Here is a 22,929-nt window from a genome sequence, read left to right as displayed (position 1 = left end):
TTGGAAAGCTATGAATGGATGTTAATTAAACGTTTCAAGAAATATTAGCACCACCTATATACAGTATATACGCTACACTACTGGTGCTGGTTAACTGTAGTTATTTTTAAGTTCAAAAACCTCCATTAAAGGTAGCGGGCATGCTGGAACACCTAGTAATAATGATGGAACACGGCACAGTCATATGATTTCATTCATTTTATTACTTAAAATTTGTGTAACACGATATTCTTTTCGCCACCTCAGAGCACTAAAATATATTACTTCTTACATAAAAATCCATACTGAAAAAATAACACTTGTGCTTATAAGTCATTGCAATACTGTTTTTGGTTATATAAAACACATTTACATGAACACCCCGACATACAGAAGCATGAGTACAAAGCAAATATTGATTATATTTTACACAATGATGAAGTCTTTGGCTTGAAATGAGACTCATTTCTGAAGCTGTTGCTCATGAACCCAAATTAGAAAATTAAGGAGGAAACGAGAGGACAAAGACTTCTCTGATATGCAAAGATTTTCTTCAGGAGCTGTTTTCTCTTCACTCCACTGTGTTTTCAGCTATTGTTGGAAAATGGTCATGTCTTTTTAAGTGTTACTTCTTCTTTTTCTGTCTATAAGTTTTATATTTCAAATGGTATAAGATGATTCTTGCATCACTACGCCCTAAAAACAGTTCCAAATGTGCATCTATTAACCCCCCTTTTACTCCCCCAACCTTAACTTCTTTCTTTCATTACTACTTCCATGACTTTACTTCCTCCCATAGCTTAAAGTCCTGAATAGTCTTAAACACAGCTTAAAACGTGACTCTCTCCTTTTGCCGCCATGGCAACTTTGATGTATTCTTCTACTTTATTATCAGCGTTATTACTAGTTCGCCAGCCAAAGAGGCCTTGTGAAGAGCGTCAGAGAAGCTTTGTGCCTTGTGAGGAATAAACCGGATTTTCCCACAACTGCAGCCTCAAATATTTCCAGGCCAGAGGTTTGTTGTTCATACATATATTTAGAAACTGGCACTGGAATTTAACATTTTAGTTTAAATGATTAACTATAGCAATGAGTAATATAAAAGTAAAAATTCAGTGCTGTTTGTCCATTCCAGGCAAATGAAACAGGCTTTTTGCAGAAATATGCTGGAGCAACAATATATTTATATAAATATTCATATAAAAACATGGTGAAGAGTATGCAAAATGTGTCATACAAAATAATAGCAAATTATAGGGAAACAACTTCTTAATCATTATTAATCTTCAACATTGTACCTTTAAATTGAAAAACACCAAAGTCTAAAAGAAAGGTCCTTTTTTCTGAACTCTTTAGGAGGGGAGTGAATCTAGGTCCTAATTATGATGGTGAGTTCATGTTTAAAGTGTCTTGTACATATTGTGCCGTAATACTAAATGTATTTGTGGATTATGGGCTTTCTTTTTGTTCTTTACCTGGATGATATGATCATTCTCACCCATGCTGTGATATGCTGCAGAGGAACTCCTTCACATCTAAAATGGTAGTTTAACAACAAAATGTTATGTTTCATACCTTTTTGGGGGACTATTTGTTTGACATATTTTCTTATTTAACTGTAAAAAATAAATAATAACACACAGATTAAGATCCTCTTTTATATCAATGTCATTTGGCAACGTTCTCAGTCAGTCTTTGGTTTATTGAAGCGCCTCCCCTCCGTTCACACTGTAAATAATCACCAAGGCTGAATTCATGGAAACAGCCAAGCACGGTGGTCAAAAACATCTAAAACAGCTTTAAAAAGATGATACTGAACGCATAGCAACTCCATTGAGGGCAGATGAGGCCTCATCTGTGCAGCTGAGGCCCCAGCATGACTTTGTTGATGAAGTTGACGATGGCCACAGCGGGCTGCTCGGGGTCCATCTCTGCAAACAGGTGGCACACGTTCTCCGTGGTGCTGCCCGCCCGCCGCGCCACGAAGCCAAACATCCTGCGGGAGAAAATGAGCCCAGAAAATGAGGAAAAACTGCAAGTTTTGTCTCAATAAGTTCAAACTTGGATGATTTAGTGCCATGCAAAGTCCTGCCCATTTTAGTGGTTGACTATATGACTTTGAAAAGAAAAAAAACCAAATGTGCATGTTGCAAGCACTTACTTGCTTGGCGTGCTATCAGAACTAATCCACCTGAAGCATGGGTGCACGGATAGAGGCACAAAGACAAAAGAAAGTCATGGAGAGTTTCTTACAGACAAGCCACATCAGCCTTATCAGACAACAAAAGCATGCAAGCAAGCCCAATTTAAATATTTGAAATCCAGGCAAATGCACAGATGCACCACTTCTCCCAACAAAGACACTTTCATTAGCAATAAAGTTTGATTAAACAGACTGACCTCTGGTCTTGAGGGTCAAGACTGCTGAACGTCACGCTGCTGATTGGGTAGTGTCTCCTGAAAAACAACCTGATGGCGTTCGCGTATTTAAAATGTGACGTCTACAGACACGTTGGTTATTTCGCTTTCACCGAAACGCGTTGATTTGCAGTCGCAGCTACGGTACGACAGTACGGCTGTACCTTCTCTTGTTGTCCGTTAGCGTGATTCCCTGTGCAGACACTTTGAAATGCACCACCGTCGCTGCTGGGCGTGGATTCAGAGCCAGGGTATATTTGGTTGCCTTGGAAACCGCCTCGGGTCCCGTCAGACATTCGGTTTCCACGGAGTTCAGGTAGAGCACATTGCAGGCTTGTTGAGGAGGGAAAACACCAATGAGTGTAAACATGAGCTGAAGAACAGCAGCATTTGCATATCAAAGTCTCAACACATCAAGGTCCAACCTGCTCCTTGTTTGAGGAGGTCGGCCGCTGTGCTGGTGCTGGTTGTGCTCTTTATCTCCTGGAGTTCCCCAACCAGGTCTGAAACAGCAGTCATCCATCATCAGAAAAAAAAAGGTTCGTTTTGAGGAATGAAGACAAAGACAACAACAGTCGACACAGAGGACGAAAACTCAACCTTTTTCTGGGATCCGCAGTGCACATGGTAGAGAGATGGGAGTGATTGAATGTTGGTACACCAGGGCAGATAAACTACCTACGAAAGGCAAGAAAGCAGATGTAAATGCAGCACAGACAGGATCACGGAGAGTGTTTGAGCAGATTCAAAAGATGTGGTCGAGCATTCGGTTGCGTTTCCTGTATAAACTGACCGAAATAGGACTCGTTCTGACAGCCCTTGATCTTCACTCCCCGTGGTCCTGTCTCAATGAGGAAGTGTCTCACCAGCTGTTCCAGTGGATCTCCTGGGAGTCAACACAGGAACAGGGAGAGGGGAGCGTGAACAGATCAAAAGAAAACAGAAGGTCCTGCTACAGAGGAGGATACTGAAAGGAACATCAAAACATCGCCTGGAATTTGGACGTTGCTTCAAGCAGTCGTGTGACAAAGATAATGCCTCAAACATATGTAGTGACAAAGATTTCTGCATGTCAAAGCGGTTTAAAAAGATGGAGACCTTTGCCACCAATGATGTTGGCATTAGGAGGGGGCGTGGCCACCTTGAGGGCCAGGCCGTAGGCCCCCTGGAAGGAGTTGCTGTCCCTGATGAGGAAAGTTCCTGGTTCCTTGTCCTTCAAAACAGCGATGGCTAGAGTTGAATCATTAAGAGAAAAAAAAGGGGGTAAAATATTAAAAACTAGAATGTCAATGATTCTTACCCATCTCACCAAGCGTTTTCTAACAATTCTAGAGCAGTTGTCTTTATGAGAACCCTCACCTTGGTCTCTGGAGATGCCTGGTTTGTACCAGAACTTGGAGCTATCCTGGACAAACTTAGCATTCACCCTGATGTCTGCCTCCTCCCTACTGCTATGCTGTGTAGACCCCCAGTTCTGGTCTCCAACCGGGGAGGAGAATGTAACGTGGTGTGTTTGTGAGGGAGCAGAGGACGCTCGGAGCAGAGAGTTGTGTCCCTGAGCGGATCCTGGAATGACCGACAGTCGTTTCTTCTCGGGAAGAGGTGGCTGGTTGACGGGGATGGTGACTGCGGTGTACCCAGTGTACGGAACCCGGGGGACGTTCAGCAACGGGTAGTAATAAGATGCTAAAGGGAAGGTTGGCGTGTGGTACCCGTCAGGCACGGGCGACGGTGGTTTGGTGTCGGCGGTGCTGTCTCCATCTGGCGTCAGTCTCTGTGCTGCTACCTCGGCTCCTGATGTGGTTCTGTCAGGAGAGGACTGGAGGTCTAATGAGCCAAGAGGAGAATTTGGTGAAGTGGTGGCAGGACTGGAACTGAGGCTCACTGAAGAGTTCTTGGTTGCACCTCTGTTGCTGTCAGACTGGCCATCGCGTGGAAGAGCAGATCCATTCAGCTGCACTTGGACTGGAGTGATGAAGACGGTTGCGTAGTTTGAAGTCTGTAATGGCTTCGATCGGTCTGAGCCTCCCGTGAGCCTGTCTGCAGGTGCTTTACTGACATGGTTCAGTCTGTCCCTTGACGGTTGTGTGGAGTCCACAGAAGTGTTTGAATTTGGGGTTTGCTTTGGTACTGGTGTGGTGATGGTATCTGTGCCGCAGTCTCGATGGGTGGAGCTTTCTTTACTTTGAGAAGAGCTATCTGGAGTCACACTGTGGAAAAGAAATAAAAAAGACCTAACGTTTTCTATTTTCCTTTAATGAGAATTATTATTGTCACCCACCTGTCTTCTGTCTTTGTGAGACTGCTGCCACCAATCACTGTGTAGTCGTGCTCAGAATCCAGTCCACGGGCGCTTGACTGGCCATTAGATATCGGTTTAGTCTCTGGAGCCTGGGAGTGGTTGGCCTCCACATCAGCTGTCCTGTTTTCTACTTTAGAAAAGGAGGAGATTTAAAAGGACCATGAGACACATTAAAAATGTGTAATCTTAATCTAAAAACCAGATGTCATTTATCCGTCATTCACCTTTGTTTTGCTCTGTGTGAGGGTGGTCTTTAGACACTGAACAAGATTCAGGCAGTCTGCTTCTCACAGGAGAAGGGGTGTTTGTGGGCAGAGGTGATGCAGATCCAGAGTGGTACCCTGAGACGTAACCCCGGCTCTCATGGCTCTCGACTGGGGACGACTGGTAGGAGGAGCAGGGACAGGGGTGGCGGGCCTGTGGGGGAGTTTGGTATCCACTACTGGTGCCATCCGGCACATCGATCAGCGAGTGGGTGGTGGGATAGCCTGGATGGGCCGTGATGCCGTATCTAAGATGCTCTGGCATTTGGCTGTGATTTGAGGGGTGGCCCATGTGAAATATTGGCATGGCTGGTTTGCACCGGCAGATTTCCGCCTCTCTGGACAACTCCCACTGATTTTCACTTTCCCACAAAGCCGGCGCTTGTCTTGGTTGAGGCCCAGTTCCTTGAGACCAGTTTGCGCCCTCCAGTTGGTCGGGATGCAGCGGGTGGAATGTTCTGACTAGCGCTGGCTGGTGTTCCCGCCCGTTGAAACACTCTCGACACGGGCAGCCAGAAGATGGAGTCGGAGGGTTAAAGAACATTTCTCTGTAAGGGCTGGATGGTAGAGACTGGTGGGACAGATGAGAAGCTGGGCTGTGGCCGGAATAATGGAAGACGTGACCTTCCTCCCCAGCACAGAGTCTGTTTGAACCCGGGAGGGTGTGGCTGTGAGGGTGGTTTTGCTCAGAGGTAGAAAAGGGGTAAAAGGGCCGAAGCAGACAGGGCAGGGGTGGGGGTGGAGGTGGATACTCCCACGGTAGCTCTGGTAGAGGATGGACACTGTGTCGATGGCAGAGGTCCATGTGAGTGGGCGGGGACACCGGTTTGGTGGGTAAAGCTGGCAGAGTTTGGCTTTTTGGATGGTTTTTAATGCTACTGCATCGACTGAGACAATGAGCGCCGGAAAGGCAGGGCTCTCGCTCTCTCACCCATCTGATGTCTCCGCACTTCGTACCCGCTCGCCCGCAGCACGAGGACTCCCGTCTCAGGGGACCGGGACTCGAGGGGTCATCTAAAATATCCGTCTCTCGATCTTTTTCTGCTCCTCTGTGTTTCTCTTTTGCTCCAATGTCTCCACTCTTTGACGGGGAGTTGTAGATTTCCCTCTGGGGGCAGATTATAGAAAGGGAAGGGTCTTCCAGTTTGCTGGAGGGGAATGAGGAGCGGTTTGTTTCAGAAGGATGGGTGAGAGCCTGGGGGAGGTTAAGAGTTTGAGGCTTGACAGTGGGGCTGCTGGTGAGGCACCCGTTGGGTGGTGCTGAGGTGGTCGAGCCCGGCCCACGGCGCTTCCTCACTTGGGCATACAGACTCCCATCTAGAGGCCCCTTGGTATGAGAAATATCTGGTAGCATCGAGGAGAGAGTTCACTCAGATGCTGGATTTACATTTACAACCAACCTTTTTATTTTTTTAAAAATTGTGTTTATGAAGTTCTTACTTTCAATGCTGTCTTGGTGGTGCAGGTTGAAATTCTCGTAAGAATCCCACCGCACCACAGGGTCTAAAGTGTTATAGTCCACTTTGATGGAAGTGTCGCTCCTGCGCTCTTCTCGACCTCAGAGAGAAATTTTTAATACATAAATTATAAATCAATAGAACAGCTGATCCCCAGACGTATACAGAGGGACAGAGAATAGATAATGTCCACCTTTGGTTTTTTCAGGCCCGCTGGAGAAGCTAAACTCGACTGTAGCATCTGGAGGGAACCTGTCATCTACAGAGAGAACAGCATGAAGGCAATGACTAAAATAACCCGTCACCATAACAACAGAGACTAATAAAAACAGTCACAAGAAAACGTTATGTGTCACACCAAAATAGCAAAGTCAACAAACGATATTGCTCTCAGTACGCACAAAGGAATTAGAGCAGAACTTTTCCAAAACTGGATCTAAAATCAATTTTCCTTTTACTTTAGTGCATAAGTGTGTGTTATATTCATTATTTATGGAATGCATGCATGGGGATATAGCACTTAAGAGTACATTTTTCTGAATCGTGACCTGTGTGCAAGCATTTCTGCTTCATCGGAACCGATCCAGATCTGAGAAGAAAGTGCCTCTTAAATTATACACTTCTATAAACCATTTCAAGGAAGTAGTATAAATACTGTATACAACAGGAACTTTCCTTGTTGACATTATGTTTACTTGAAATCACTTGCTACTTTTACACTGCTTCTCTGCGTCGATATATGAGCCCCGTTCTCGTACCTGTGCATGCCACGTCCAGTTCTGTCTTCCCAAACCACAGCTGGGCTCCGTGAACAGTGCACGTGTGGAACTGAACTCTGAACACCACCTCTCTCTCTGCAGACTGACTCCTACGATGGTAGCACTTCACCTGCAGACGTGGGCACAGCAATCATGGATGCTGCAGCCATTTCACACTGGCAGTCTCATAAGGGATGAATTACAGTGATGTAGCGTGTATGGAACTTTTCCTACCAAAATGTCCCCTTTTAATAAAAGTGCTGGTTCCATTGTCACACACAGCTTTCTTGCCCTGGAACTCTGTGGATCACTAGACACACAACCACACAATGGAAAACACAGCTCCAACAGCTCAAAACATACATAAACCAGTCAAAACACGTTTCAGTTTGGTTAAAACAGAGATAAACAACATCAAATTTAATCTAAGCAGAGGCCAGCAGACACCTAAACACTGGCAGGGGACTGTATAGACAATATCTGTCAGCTGGACAGGAGAAGGAAGAGTGGCTGGACTGTAGATGGTATAGGAAAATGGACGGCATGAAACTGGATCGAATGGCACCTTGTTTATTTTGTTTTATTTGTAAAATAAGAGGCTTTCATGTATCGCTCATCTCAGAGATGGAAATGGAAGTAAGAATGCTGAGGGACTTACTAGATGCCTGAGGTGTACACCAGCTGCAGAGACTGGTAAATCTTCAGGAAAGGGAAGAAACCTACACATCCAGATGAAGAGAAATGACATCTTTTACTAAACGCTGTTAGGTCAAACTTGACAATTAAAGAAAACATGAGCTAGTTTGCATGAAACTGACCACCTCCTGCCTGGAAGTTTGGTAGTGATGGAATGAGAATCTGATGGAGGAACAGTGGACTGCTGTTCATTTTGATGTTACCAGAGAGCAAACCACCGAAGTAGTAGATGTACCTGAAGATGAGACATGATGAGATGAGGCCAGCTGGACATGAAGCATTTCAGGAGGTGGGAAATAAGATGGCCAAACCTGTTCTGAGAGGGCTGTAAGGAAGACGAGACTTTGTCTTCGCAGAACTTCCTCATTGCTAGAGTAGTGAGCGCCTGGTCCGCTCTGTGGACACAAAAGTGATGATTTTGCACTTTTATACCCAAATAACTAAACCTTATTAGTCTAACTGGTGTTAAGTGTAGATGTGATGAAGATTACCCAGCTGATATCTTGCTGTAGTGCATGTAGGCTGCCACGATGACCCCCGTCTTCCCTTTGTTTCCCTGTCAGGACACAGCTCATCATTACTACACAAAGCCTTCTCCAGCTGTTTTATTTCTGTGGATGCAGGAGCTGGACCGACCCTGCAGTGAAGAACCACCACATTATGGGGGTCGGACATCAGCCAGGTCTCCATTGCTTTACACACAGCGCAAATCCTGTCCAGAGGTGGGGCGTGAAGATCAGGCCAGCCGTAGTCCTGCACCTGAGGCGCAGGAAAAGAACGGCGGTAAGTATCTGGCGATCATTGTTCACGTGCCTGAGCTACAGATTCTGGTACCTTTGGGTTGACTCTAGTTATGTCGTGTCTCTTTTCTGACAAATTTAGCAGCTGAAAAACACAATGGCATTTTACAAGATCACAAATATGTATTATTCTGTACCTGGAATAGAAAATAATAGCAGATTACAAAATTATGTTATTGATGTTAATTTATTTTCATGTAAAATAGCTCATTTGAAACGTTCTGACTTTAAATGGATGGTGTTTTTCAGTTTTGTGACTGACCAAGAACTTGTCCTGGTGTTTGGATTTGAGCATGGACGCCACCTCCTGCAGATTTCTGCAGTAACGCTGCTCCTCCAGGTCCGGAAGGAAGAAGACGGAGATGATCCTCTCTGTGATGTAGGTGAGGTCGAAGTCATAGTGCCGCTCCATCACATGCTCCATCATTTGATCTGCGCTTTTACTCCTGCAGGTATTATTGAGTCAGGGCACCTCAAATCTTTCATTCATAACTGTTTATTTGACTGTAAATGTGGGACTTTTCATTACCTTGTTATGGAGCTTCTCTTCTTCTGTGTTGTGGATTTAATGGAACCGTGCTGGGGAACAACCAGAATTACTAAAGGACGAACTGCAGAATATAAAATGTTGAAGACGTCTACTAATGAATTCACACACTCACCAGGTCCAGTACAGAAGTACAAGTAGATCTCACCTGGAAAATAAAAGCACATGGTTGGAACAAGTCAAATTAATCCTTATAGTAAAGTGTTCAACCTAAAATTACAGTTGCACTGCCCAAAAGCTAGGCCCAATAAAGATGGTTGGACCCCACAAAATGACTAAAGTCCACAATAAACACACAAAACATGGATTTGCTTTAAAGTTTTTGGTCGCTGTGCAGCAGCGCAGATGATGGAATGGTGATAAAGAGCAGGAGACGATGAGGACAGTCGGTATTTCTTCTCTCTTTCCCTCCGTCATCTGCAACAGCTGGTTTAAATAATAACTAATGGGTTCATGACCGCGAACACACACTTTAACACACCAGCTGAACGTGATATGAAGTAAAACTTTGTTGACCATCAGTAGAAATACAGAGAACCTGATGTCATTTTCTTGCACACGGTTTGTTTTTATTCTGCTGAGTCAACATTTAGCAAGCAGACATGCTCAATAAAACTATTGTTTCCCTGCACCCCCCTGAACACCAGAGAGGAGGATCGAGATGTGGGAAGTTTACTGGCAAGAGGAAGACTCTACATGTGGCCTGCAGTCCCTGTACGCTGAATTTCCAAAACCACATAAACAGGGGAAAAGGGAGGGAAGTTGACATCATTCAAACAGGCTACAGAAGTTGACGCCATGAATAGATCCCAACGGATCTCTTCAGGAGGTTGGTTGACCCTAAAGTGACCAACTGGTAGAAACTGCTGGTAAATAGTCACCACCTGGCAAATGTAAAGTGAACAAATGAGCAAAGACATTCAAAGATTCCAGTCTTGGCTTGTATTCGTAAACCCTGACACGTGACGCCCTGCCAGCGTTTGACCTGTGAACTCTGACGGCCGAGTTGCCCTCGATGCCGGGTTCAGCATGTGCTGACAGGCGCTAGGCAACAGGTTACCAAGTCAAATACCTGTTAATTACAATGAGCTAAGAGTGACAACCCGAGCACCAGCAACAGCCACAACAACCTTTACAGGTTCAATCCTAATGCCTGACCTTTTCTGGAAATTTATTGCTGACGTTTGGTAAAGACCAGCCCCCCTCCCACCCCAATTATTTCCCTGGAAAATCCGTCATTTTATGCAAATAAAAACGCCGCCACAAGGTGGCAGCACCCTTATCTAAAGTTCTTGTCATGACGTCAGAAAGGCATGGTTTTTATGGCGCAGACCGGATCTTTGAGATGCTCTAAGTCACCCAGCAAATCCCTTTAGAGCCCCAGGATCCTGCTCCTGCCTCCAACATCAAGTTCAAGGACACAATATTTACTTGACTTGCTGTCCAGCACATTCCGCCCTCTTACAAGCTTTCCCATTCATCATCCATTCATTCCACCTGTCACAGATTATATCATTAGTTAGATTAGATTAGTAGTTATGTAACGTTCACATTTCCTGACTCAGCAACAACATGGGAGAGAATATCGGGAGTTGAGGAGGAGTGAGATGGGAAAAACAACAAGCATGTTATTGTAGGGAGGAATGAGGAAAATCAGGAAGAAAGAGATGATACAAAGAACATTCAACAAACTAACGACCAGCTAAAGTCTTGTGTAATAACTGTCCCATGTGTTTGCAGTTGTTATAATCTGACTGTGATATGAAGAGTTATGAATCGTGAGTTATGGTGGCTGTCACATTCTTTTGGAGTTCAGGCAGAATCGGTACTTTCAGTGCTCACAAACATGTTACAAAGCCAGCTGGGGGGCGGATATTCCCCTCTTTAATAGGTTTAATAATAGTCTTAAAGTGGATAGGAACCGGGAAAGAACAGTAGGAGATGGACACAACGCAAACACACACGTCCACAATATAAAACCAGGGCTGAAGCTGGAGGCAGAGAGCGCCGACATGGAGCAGCAACAAGGAGGAGGAGGAAGACACCAGAGTCAACAGGAAGCAATTTGCAACAGGATGTCAGCACTGGTCAACCTAGAGGCGCACATGCACACGCACGCATAGACCAACACACCACTGGCGGAGTGTGTGCACGTGCGGCAGCAGTGCCAGCCTCGGGCTCTTCATTAATGCATGCGGACTGTACGCTGGAGCCACTGGGAGCAGAGCCATCTGGTTCAGTTTGTCCTGTTCATCAGCCAGCATTTACTGAGGTGCCAGGGACAACTCCTGTCCCCGCCTGCAGGGACTGGCTGTTAAAGTGGACGCACCAGTTCATCGGCCTGCTACTGAACCACCAAACTGTAGACAGACTCATCCAGAGCTGGAGTTTTTGGACTCTTTGCATATTTAGAGCTCACTCATTATGCCGTCGTTTATGGTTTCGGGAGGTGAAGTGAACAGACAGCATCTCGTGAGGAGGAGTATAAGCTACCAGCCAGTTGACTTGTGAGAATCACATTCGCCTTAACTCATCTAAAATTCTAGGAAGAGTCTCAGAGGAGCTTTAAAACTTGGGGATGTGTTCAAGTGCAGCTCACAGAAGGAGCCATTCACACCTCACAGGGTCCAAAAAAAGCCCCCATCAAGTATTCACGTGGATGTCTTTCTCCCTGCATAATATTTTCCCTTTCACAGGAAATCCAAGAGTGCGACCAGCCAGAGCCGCTGACTCACTCGTGTTTGAGACGTGGATGAATTCTGAAGCTTTCTCCCGCTCCAGCGCACCAGAGCTGCTCGGCTTCAGGAGAATTCCCACAGCCGTCCCACAACACCTCTCCCTATTAAAGTTCTCAGATCAAGAGATCAGCACGGTTAATCTCGACCTCCCGTCCGCTGCCACTCCCCTTTGTTTGTCTTTGTGCTCGCCATGGGGACGGGATAATCACGCAATCATCCCTGCCATGAGATGCAAGTATGCCCCCCCCCCCCTGAATAAACAACATCAGATGACAAAAGGGCGCAGGGCTACACGGAGTGAGAGGAAGCATGATTGAGGAATGAAAGCAGGAGTGATGACCGAGGGGGACCGTGGAGGATGGAAAATGAAGACGGGAACGTTAAAACAAGGGAGGCGAAGAGAGGAAGAGTGAGAGAGAAATGCCAACAGCTGGACGTGCTGATCGGTGACAGAGACCCTACAGAGCTATTTTGATAGAGCTCCTTATTTTAGAACTCCCTCGCACACTTAACGGCTTATTTTATCTTATTTGTCCGTCGGTCATGTGACAGATTTACTTGCCTTTCTGGCGGCAACAGAGATATTTTCGAGAGATCTGAATATAGATCTGCGCCGGCACGTGGCCGCCTGCTAAAGGTGCACTTGTGTCTGGGCCTCCGCTTCTATCAAACCCTTTGATTTTAAAGTCGTCGCTTACGTCATCTATTAATGGGAACGGTCTAATTACTGGAACATTAAACAAGGAAATCTTAGGAGAACAAGTAATTGTAAATGTCAATGACAGGAGATGATTCAATCTGTCCAAATATTTGTAAATCCTGCATAAATATTGAAAAGTTCATCATATTTGTTGGTCGACTGTCCCAGTTTTGACCCCCTGACTGATGTGCGGAGCCACAGTGAGCGTTAAATAACCACGAAACCAGCTTCCATCTGGATGGAGCCGGATTTATCAGCTGAATACAAATATGTCAGTATGTCAGCTGATAAGTAAAAGGAAATTAAATTTTCAACCGCAGTCGCCCACCATTTTCAGGCGTTGGTGTAAAACAGTGTCATTGATTGGTGGTAAGGACAAAAACCACAATTTCAGACCAGAGCTGATCTCTAAGAAACCTAAGAGGAGCAGTCTGACCATAAAGCAAATGAAAATGACTTTTATTTTTAGTTTAAATGGTTTTACAAGGAATTTCTTTGTTTCTCTTTGTAGTTGCCTCCGGTTGCTCTTCTGGTTCTTATGTTTTGTCTGTTTCAGTCTTCAGTTTTCATAAAGTTTCTCTGTGAGGTTCAGATGAGGCGACTGATGCTGCTGAACTGGTGGAGGAGCCTTGGTCAGAGACTCTTCAGAATCCTCCAGGTTGCTTCAGCCAGCAGTCACATCAGCCATAAACCCCAGTGAGATCACACACACACACACACACACACACACACACACACACACACACACACGTATGTGACCATTTCTCCTGCATGTTTGATACATGGGGATTCTGTTCCTTCAATTCCTTCATTCTGAAACCTTTTTTTATCCCGTTTCATCAGTCTACCGACTGTGATTCCAGTTTTTGAGGCATTTTAGAAGATTTTAGGTCATTTTCTGTTTTTGAATGTGACCCGTACTTAAACAACGATACTTCTCCTTCCTACAGAGTCTTTCATTGCTCAGCCTGGTGTTTTGAAGGCCTTTTTATTTCATCAAGGAAAATATTTGTCTTCCGTGTGTTTTTCCTGAAGCCCTAAAATGCCAAAACTGTCTCCACCTCAATTGTCGAAACAGCCTAGAGTCTCGAGTCTTGAAAAGGCTAAATTCTTCTTAAATTGAAGATAAATCCACGCATTCCAGTGTGTTGGAGATGGAAATGACATTTAAAAAATGCCCATCATTACTCCATCTTCCCTATCACTTCATAAAATAGCCTGAAACATTAGCTGAATATCCAGAGGGTATGATCCTAAATAAGGATGCATCCATGCATCCATCTGGAATCCAACCCACAACACTCTTGCTCCAGTGCAAACCTCTGTCGACAGTTCAGCATCCTTTTGTCTTGAAGCAGAAGGATGCTGCAGATCGCCGCTGTGGGAAACAGCATCACTGAGCAGCACGTGCAAACGATGTAAATCCATAACTGCAGCCGCGGCCACACACGCAGGGAAGCACATGGTCACGGACGCACAGCCCTCAAAGTGTCAGAACTGTCCAAATCTCCCACCTCCTATTCAGCTCAGAGCAGTTTTCCAGTTTAAACTGGGACGAATGACAGGAAATTAGAAATAAACTCGAGTTCTCTGCGTACGACTGCTAAAATTCAACCTGCGATGATTTAGTAGGTCAGAGTAGAAGGCTCTGATTTCTGATCTCGCCTTAATCACCCTAAATTAAATCCTCTTTCTGGGCAGAGCCGATGACTCCCTGAGTCCAGCTTTAATGGAACAATGTTGGGCAAACACAAGCATGCAGCAGAGAGCCAGCGGCAAAGAGGCTTTCAGAAGTGAAGGCAGAGTGCACGAAAAGTTAAAAATCATCAACTAAGGAAAGCTTTACAGAGAAATATTGCAGCGTTTTTCTTTTTTTCCACAGTACCTCTCAGCAGCGTCACCCTTTTCCTACTGCCTCCAAGCTGCGCTGTGTGTAGAGTGGGATACTCTGTGTCTGTCATGCAGCTTCCTGCTCGCTTTCTCCCTCTCTCTCCCTCTCTCTTCCCCACCCCCTCACTCACATACACACACACACACACACACACACACACACACAGAGTGAACATTGTGCCAGCGTCATATGCGCAGAGGCTGGAAAGCAAGTTGTTTCTCCAGCATGCACTCACAGACACGATATGTCACATGCAGACACTGGGAAGGCCTGCAGAGTCTCGGGGCACCGATTAGATGGAGAGAGGGAGAGAGAGAGAGAGAGAGAGAGAGAGAGAGAGAGAGAGAGAGAGAGAGAGAGAGAGGGGGAGAGCACAGCAGAGAGAGGCGAAATAAGGGCCAGCTGGAATTAGAGGGAATTACAGATGCAAACAAAAGTTGAAGAGTGACTAAAAGGATGAAAGAATGCCGCAGCGGCGGTGGAGAAATAGTGGAGCTCAGGGAAGGAATCTGAAGAATAAAGATGGTGACAGAGAGCTGCAAAAAAAGGCGGAAGACGAGGGAATACACCATGGACCGCTGACATGAAGCAGACAGCAGTTTGCAGCCCTGACCTTATGTTCCTTTATGAATACTCCCCCAAATGGGACCACATGGGCTCTCTGTCTCTCTCTCTCTCTCTCTCTCTCTCATACACACACACACACACACACACGCACACACACACACCCCCACACACACACACACACGCACACACAGCCTCCCCAGCTGCTTCTCACTTATTTGTGGCCCACCACAGATCATTGACTGGCAAGCATCTACGGCACTCTTGTTATTTTCTATATTTACCCGCCCAGACTTCTCCTGTCCAGATTGATCATCATCCTGTGTGATGATGTCTACTCTCTTCCGTGGCGCCGGCTTCTCTTGAAGCTGCCGAAAGTTGTTTTTGGCGATCGCCGTGGTGACCAGGGGGACGAGTACGACAAAAATAATAATCCTCTTTTAACGCTTGCTGCTAAGGCACAACAGCTGGCAGTGCCCATTTCTGCATCATCGCTCTTTGTGTGTGTACGTGTATGTGTGTGTGTGTGTATGTGTGTGTGCGTGTGTGTGCGAGAGAGAGAGGATGAGGTGAGGGAATGCAACCCTGTTATCAATTGTATATCCAACAGGATGTGAGCTGACCTGATGGATGCCTCTGTGTGTGTGTGTGTGTGTGTGTGTGTGTGTGTGTGTGTGTGTGTGTGTGTGTGTGTGTGTGTGTGTGTGTGTGTGTGTGTGCGTGCATCACAGGTACAGCAGGGTCATGCAGTGTTCTATATGTGTGAGATTCTGAGTTGGGGGCTCACATGAGCACAGGCAGACAGGGAGATTCTGTCTCTTCTTTCCCTCCATCATTACTTTGCTAACTTATAAATAAACAAGAGGCAAATATAATATAGAGCGAAATATCTCAGAGCTTCAGATTAAAGGACAATATGAGCCCCAAACCTTCTGATCACCACAGTCATCAAACACCCACTGTTTATCGTGATGGCGCCTCCTATAGGTCAATTAGGCAAAATTAGAGGGATAAAATCAAGGTTGGAATAAGTTTGAGGTTTTAGTCCCAAATTACTAATTTCCCCTGAAAACAAATCTCTTTAGTGTAGATTCAGATCAGCTCGTTTTGATTCTGTGTTAAATACTCGTCTGTCAGGATTCCTTTCATGTGAGGTTGCTCTTATGATGCTGGACCGAGTGACTTAGTTAACTGGGTTAAAGGACTGACGGGGGTTTCCCTGTGTGGAGTCACCCCCCCAATCCCGCGCCGAGACAGCTCCAGTACGACACTGTGATTATTTAACAGGCGCCGATTCGTGATTCTTCGATTCTTTGCCGGCGTTTGTGCGAGGTCTCCTTGGAGACCCCCACCATGCTGCATCGCTACATGACTGAATTACTCATGGCAACCTGGTTATGTGCAGGTTGGGGGAGACCAGACATCTAGGTCATTGCACGCAAGACTCACACCATATTAACATCAGACCCCTTGACCCAGGAGCACAGTGCCCCGATGATTGGGGGGGGGGGGGGGGGGGGGGGGGTCTGTGATGGGTTCAGGGAGGACACGTGTCTTACCTTGGCTTCACACGTCTTGTGTACTGCCACCTTGCACTCTGCACACAGTGAGAAGAGACCAGAGGTAAGGGGACAGTGGATGTGTGTGTGTGTGTGTGTGTGTGTGTGTGTGTGTGTGTGTGTGTGTGTGTGTGTGTGTGTGTTCAGCTGCCTATCTTGACCTGACTTAGCTGCAGACTCACCCTTGCAGAAAGCCCCCAGGTTGTCGATGCTCTGCTTGCACACACCACACACTTGTCTCCTCTTGAAGCTCCTCTCGGTGAAGGCGTGAGTCCCAGCTTTGGCGAGCTGCAGACACACAGGAGGGTCACTGTTTCGGCTCAAACCCCCCCCCCCCAATTTCAGAAAGACTTGTGTAGATGTCGAATCTGTAATTCACGCAGAGCTGGAAGACCTAGCCTTTGTGCCTCAGAGGACTCTTCTGCCTCCCTTTGAGCGTTTGTGGGGCTGCTGTGGGTGTGAACCTGCTCACCTGACTCCACACACTTCACCACCCCCGTTGTCTCGTCTCTACTCTGTCCTCATTCTGTCTCCTTCTGTTGACTGTTGAGATGCAGGTGTTGCCTGGTCACGATTTAGCTAAATGTAATTTAACTGCCGTACTTCTACAGTCTCCATTTGACCCAACGTGCATGTGTTTGGGCCGTGAGAACGCCCCCACTCAGATGCACAGCCAACAACAGCGTGTTTTTATGACAGCATTTAACAATACGCAGTTGGAAATATTGGAAGTTTATCTGCTGCTGCTGCTGCCTAGGATGTGTGCGGTTAAAGAGACAGCGCACGAACAAAAGACTTTCTGTGAGGTTGTAGGTCCCCCCCCCCCCCCATCACTGAAAGGTGGCACCATCATCGTGGCAGCTGCACAAACAGTAACCGGGAGCTTCTGTGGGCAAAGCAAAGAAGGAGATGAAGGGAAACCTGATACAAGCAGACCAACAGTAGCTGCCGACTTCATTTTTCAGATCCAACTTAACGGCAAAAGGGTTTGGAATGTAATCTCGGTGGAAAACCGTGAACAGAAGCGATTTGTCCTCCCAATAAACGTCTGCTTAAGTGTCCAGAAATAAGACATTATGCTAGCTCCTCCTAAAGGAGCAACAGAGCGCCTGTATGTACGGCTGTTACCTTACAGCTTTTTTCTGGTTATAAAAAACACTTCTCGGCTCTGGCGTGTATATTTTTCTTTCCGCTGCCTGGGCTTCCCCCAAACAGGAGGGGCATTGAATTCACCTTTAATAAGGTCCTTGTGCATAAATGCCAGCTCGGATTTGCGCTCACAAACACTTATTTATTGACTTTCCAGGACCGGAGTCGCACTTCCCCCAACAAATTCTGAGATGAGGCCAAGTCGTTCCCACAAACGCGGCCCACTACAAAACATCCACGACTCCGGAGTCTCTGCAGCCTAAATCATTCATGAGGAGGAGCGTGTGATTAATGTTTGATGTGCTCCCACCTTTAGCTTTGTGCACTTACATAATGCGGACATGAATGACGACACGTCCGATCTTTACAGTGTAAAAAATGCACTATCATGAGCCTCAAAAAGCATTTCAACCACTAGATAACAACACAAATAGCTAAAATAAGCTCTAAGGGAGAGTATCCCTAACTTTCCATACTTTACTGTGGAGCTAAATTGTGGCTAAAGCACAAAAAAAGAGATTAACAGCCATTTTCTCCAGAACTTGTGCTCCCATCACTCAAGATAATCCACAGACCAGAGAGTTTGTGCCATGCAAGGAGGCATTTATTCATGGCTGATGCTCAGAACACGGTCTGTGGATTACCATTTAAATCTGGGTCACAGACAGAGACGTTATTGTGTTTTAAAAATGTGTCCATGAAATACAAGTTCCATTATACTCAATTAAGGGGAAGCGGACGAATCAAATGTTAATTTATTCAAAGGTTTGCAGCGATGTAGCTGACACATAAAGGGGAAAAATGTGTAACTTTAGTCTTTATTATTTCATGAATCTGCTTTCAAAAGGAACAATTTGAGTCAATTCTGTTCTGTCTTTGATATAGATAAAAAGACAGACTTGTTTTATAGAAAGTATGCATTATGGGGTTCATAGGGTTTATGGTGTGTCGAGTCAATAATGGCATTATAATGTTTTATCCCAATCATCAGTTATTTTCTCAGCATTGGCTCATGATGGGACATCGTTCCGCCTTCAGCTGTCCATCATCAGAATTAATCTCTTCACTTTACTTCAAAGAAAAAGCTTCAGTCAAGCAGAGCCACAAATGTGCACATATGTAAACGCATGATGCATGTGTGTGGTGCTACTGAAGCGTGGAATTGTGTTGTCCACGTGATCAGTGGGCCGAGGACTAATCAGATCTTTCCAGCACTGATTTCATGTTGGACAATTTTTTATAAAAATAAAATATATATATATATATATATATATATATACACACAACAAATACGGCAGTTGCATTTGTACATTTACCCATAGCAAAGTACATTTCTGGAATTAACGACTTTATCTTTGGGAAGCAAAACAAATCTGAAATCAAATTTACAGTAAATGTGCTTCAGTACTTTTGGGTTGTCTGATATTGGAGGTTGTGCTCTTGTAAACAGGCTTGTTTTGGGCTAGGCTGATGCTCACAGGCGCTGATTGGACACAGGGCCGTTATATGGGTGTATTGATCCCCCAATCAAAACAGCAGAGGCAGCTGGACTATTGACAGCGAGCAGCTCCTCTGTGGTTCTGATGAATGAACGCTGCTTAAATACACACTCTGAATGTGTGTATCAAAGTAGAGGGATGAGGAGCAGAGAAAATGAAAGAGTGAACCTGCCATTTAGGTTTAAAATGTTTTCATATTAATATTTTTCTAGCTAAATGACCCTGCCTTGGGATCACCTGGAGGTTCAATTAGTTAATATTATTAGCGTTAAGAATTCAGGTTTGGCCTTTTAACAGAAAGGGTTGGGAGGTTTTTTTGAGAAAGGGGAAAGGAATGATGAAGAGAAGTGAAACGAAGGTCAATCGATCATCTTGCCTGATCGTCAAACTAATATGCAGCACTGCGCAATGTCGCCACCTGGCGGCAGCGTTACAGTAGTACAGCTTCTCCTGGCAAATCACGAACAACTGCCGACGTTTTACGTTCTCAGTTTTTGAATCATTCCATTGTGAAAATTCTCATTCTTGTCATGGTTTCCCTAATTTCCCATGCACACTTTTAACACATACAAATACCAGAAATGCCAGTTTGAGTTTTACCAGAACAAGAGTAAGCTCACATGTTTCAAATCAACCACTGTTTCCTTTCGTTCTCATATTAGGAGGAGACACACAGAGTGAAGCAAAGCACCAAAAACACAATGGAAACACAACAGATATGCAACACCTCCTCATCATTTGGAATCCTTAATCACTGTGGCACTAATAGTATTAGTTTGAGCACTCTGTGAGGTTTGAGACTGTCCAAAATGTCCTTCCATGGATAAAACTTGTGTGGTTGCAAAACTCCCCATCTCCCAGGCCCCCACCATGACTGTCAGCACTGTTGCAGCGTTTAAGAACTCCGCCCCGTTTGACTTCCTCAGCCAACATCGATGTCATTCTCCAAGTATCTCAGACCACCACCGAGAGGCTGAAGCACTTCCTCTCAAAACATGGATTCGGGTCAGGCACCAAACAACGGCATAAAAGATCTCTTCATGGCTGTAGCTGCGCGGATTACTGCGAGCGGTCATGTTTCGTCAAGTACAAACACCTTATTTGTTATGATGAGGAATCTATCTGGACTTTTGATGTGCCAAAGTCACACAACCGGACTCAGAATGTCCCTCTGAAGCTTAACATCCATAAAAACCTTCAACACTGACTCTGACTGTAGAACACAGCAAATAGTGACGCCACAGAACCACGGGAATGTTTTTTCAGTGACACCTCAAAGGTGATGACATGGTACCGAGCAGGACAGACATCCCCCACCCTACACACACACAGACACACACACACACACACACACACACACACACACACACACACACACATAAGGAAGGGACGGGAGCAGGTGGCAAGCCAGGGGAATGCTCTCGTATGGGTAACTTATTTATAACCTCCATACGTGGGGGGATGTCACCTCCGAACAGACATGAAAATAGGTGAACGAACGACTGTGTGTGTGCGTGTGTGAGAGAGAGGGAGAGTGTGTGTTTGAGGGGGGCTACAAACACTGTTAAAAAAAAAATCCTGGATAGGTTCATGTATGACATATTTTATTACTTTTCAGAGTCCACCCATTCAGTTGGGATGAAGCTATCACAATCTGGCATGATGTCACTCTGCCTCTCTCTCACTAACACGTACACACACTCACACACACACACACACACACACAGTGAGGGCTTTAGGGGATTTGTAACCACATGTGATCTGAGTAATGTTTTGTTGTATGTTTGCAAAGCAACACCTCGCCGCTCTGCCCTGAAACCTTTCTCTATAATGCTGTATTGTCAGCTCATTGTTGTTCATGTGACACACAGCTCACCGGTGTGATTGCTCAGACATGTGAGTGCACACACACACACACACACACACACGCATGCAAACACACACATTCTTCTGCGTGGCCTTGGGGCTGGACCAGCAGCTAAAATAAAAGTCCTCCTGAGACTTGGTGTTTCGCTCTGTGGCTCCTAAATGTGTTTCCAAATAGACCCTGCAGACAAGCGGGCGGCGGGTCAGAAACAGATAGCAACATGAAACAGTTCCTCGTGGCCTTTGACCCCCCCGGGATGTAATAGGGATGTTATGAATAAGTGGATCTAACCACCCTACACCCGCCCCCCCCTCCCCCCAGGGTTCAGGATTCAGGATTCCATGGTGCTCAGCAGGAACTGCGGATTTACACCGTTGCTTTGATGGCGATGTCTGCACGCCGCCGTGCATGCAAACACCAGCGCGTTGTCGTGTGCACGCCTGAAATGCATTTCGATACAAATGTCGACAGTAAATATTTTATGAGGAGTCTGTGTTTTTGCCTTCAAGTAAAAGCACGCTGCAGAGTGAGTCTACAGCGCTGACCACAGATTCCCCCTCGTTGGAACGGGAAAAGTCCTTTGGGCCAGCAGAACACCCCCCCCCCCCCCCCCCAGAAAATAACTCACCTCAGCAAGCTGAAGAATCTCTGGATGCACTTTGGGGTCTGCCTGGAAGTGGACTCCTGTGTCAGTATCGCTTCCACGTGCCTTCATCCCCCCAGCTCCGCTGCTGTGAATGCACCCCATGCTTCCAACGGGGACGCCTTGGTTTTCAGAACTCTTCCTGGACAAGCCCCCCCACCCCCGTTCCTCCTCTCAGGGCTTCATGGTTGAGAAAAGGCTCCTCTCGTCGAAGCTTCCCTCATGCTCCTCGCCCCTCTGCCCTTCTCCCAGAGTCTACCCTGCCTTGAAATCCACCCCAGATGACTTTTTTTTGCACCACTCTCCACTTACAACCCCTCTTTCTCCCCTCCTAGAAGTCTCACCAGGCACAGACCCTCTGCTGCCCCCGCCTCTCTCTACGTCCTCTCATTTTCAAACATGCAGGCTTGCGTTCAGACTCTGCTCCTCTCTGAAGAGCTGCTCCCTCACGCTGAGAGACCCTCAAGTCTTCCCTTCGCTTCGGAGCTCCATCAGGTTCCTCTTGCTGTCTTCCCGTGGGGGGGGGGGGGGGTGAGAGAGAAGGGGGCAGCTGCTTGGGCTTGCTGTCAGGCCCTTCCCCTTTTCGTTTGGCATGACTTTGCTCCCTCCGTCCTGAGAGGGGAGTGATTCTCTCACACACGTCATCCCCTCCACTGACTCCTGAGGGAAATATCCATCACATATTGTTTTCATTCACATCTGCAGTTATCTGTCCTCTGCATATTTCTGCAAACACGTCGCCCCACGAGAGAAAGTCCAGGATGGAATGAAGCCTGACAGCAGAGCTCCGGCACACAGATGGGCTGTGTTAAAACTTTTCCCTGAGACTTGGTTTCTCCAGACAAAACAGAACATTAAGCTGGAGGTTTTAGGGCAGCAAGGGGGGGGGGGGGGGGGGGGGGGGGGGGGGGGGGGGGGGGGGGGGGATCAACAAGCTCTTTCTGACGCTGGGTTTGTTACTCCAGGTAGACAAAACAAGCGGGACAATACTTCGACAGCAAATGTCAAAGTAATGTAGACAAAAAGTCAAATGTGTCACCACGGCAACTGACACAGGTCATGTTGTGGTTTGAGGTGGACCCTCCGGCGTGCACCAACT

At 46.1% G+C, this 22,929-nt stretch overlaps 1 protein-coding gene across 6 annotated transcripts; it reads right to left on the bottom strand.

Annotated features, from left to right (window-relative positions):
- Nucleotides 1-183: 183 nt before the first annotated feature.
- LOC101063603 (tensin-2) lies at nt 184-22,352 on the bottom strand. 6 transcript variants are annotated; one of them, XM_029826275.1, is made up of 28 exons: nt 21,816-22,351; nt 16,855-16,960; nt 16,673-16,710; nt 9,336-9,368; nt 9,203-9,252; nt 8,936-9,119; nt 8,708-8,758; nt 8,510-8,632; nt 8,365-8,429; nt 8,185-8,268; nt 7,996-8,108; nt 7,836-7,896; nt 7,412-7,487; nt 7,178-7,307; nt 6,613-6,678; nt 6,403-6,519; nt 4,924-6,306; nt 4,679-4,829; nt 4,303-4,607; nt 3,757-4,224; nt 3,496-3,627; nt 3,191-3,283; nt 2,998-3,075; nt 2,823-2,900; nt 2,562-2,730; nt 2,380-2,448; nt 2,141-2,170; nt 184-1,975 (listed from the first exon to the last, which is right to left on the bottom strand). In XM_029826275.1, the coding sequence occupies exons 1-28, from the start codon at nt 21,933-21,935 to the stop codon at nt 1,831-1,833; spliced, it is 4,518 nt and encodes a 1,505-aa protein (XP_029682135.1). In that variant the 5' UTR covers nt 21,936-22,351; the 3' UTR covers nt 184-1,830. The 6 variants fall into 6 exon arrangements, with proteins under 6 accessions (XP_029682135.1, XP_029682131.1, XP_029682133.1 ...); XM_029826271.1 differs by having other exon boundaries at nt 3,757-4,607; nt 21,816-22,352; XM_029826273.1 differs by having other exon boundaries at nt 3,757-4,607; nt 4,679-4,826; nt 21,816-22,352.
- Nucleotides 22,353-22,929: the final 577 nt, after the last annotated feature.

This window comes from Takifugu rubripes, chromosome 19 (genome assembly GCF_901000725.2).
Source record: "Takifugu rubripes chromosome 19, fTakRub1.2, whole genome shotgun sequence".
Taxonomy (NCBI): domain Eukaryota; kingdom Metazoa; phylum Chordata; class Actinopteri; order Tetraodontiformes; family Tetraodontidae; genus Takifugu; species Takifugu rubripes.
This window is presented reverse-complemented; position numbering and strand designations above follow the sequence as displayed.

Excerpts from the sequence above, each read along its gene's own strand:
- LOC101063603 (XM_029826271.1), bottom strand. The coding sequence starts at position 21,935 with ATGGGGTGCATTCACAGCAGCGGAGCTGGGGGGATGAAGGCACGTGGA. Across the intron at positions 16,961-21,815 it reads AGATTCTTCAGCTTGCTGAG|CTCGCCAAAGCTGGGACTCA; the intron begins GTGAGTTATTTT and ends GTGTGTCTGCAG. Across the intron at positions 2,901-2,997 it reads ACTGCGGATCCCAGAAAAAG|ACCTGGTTGGGGAACTCCAG; the intron begins GTTGAGTTTTCG and ends CTGCTGTTTCAG.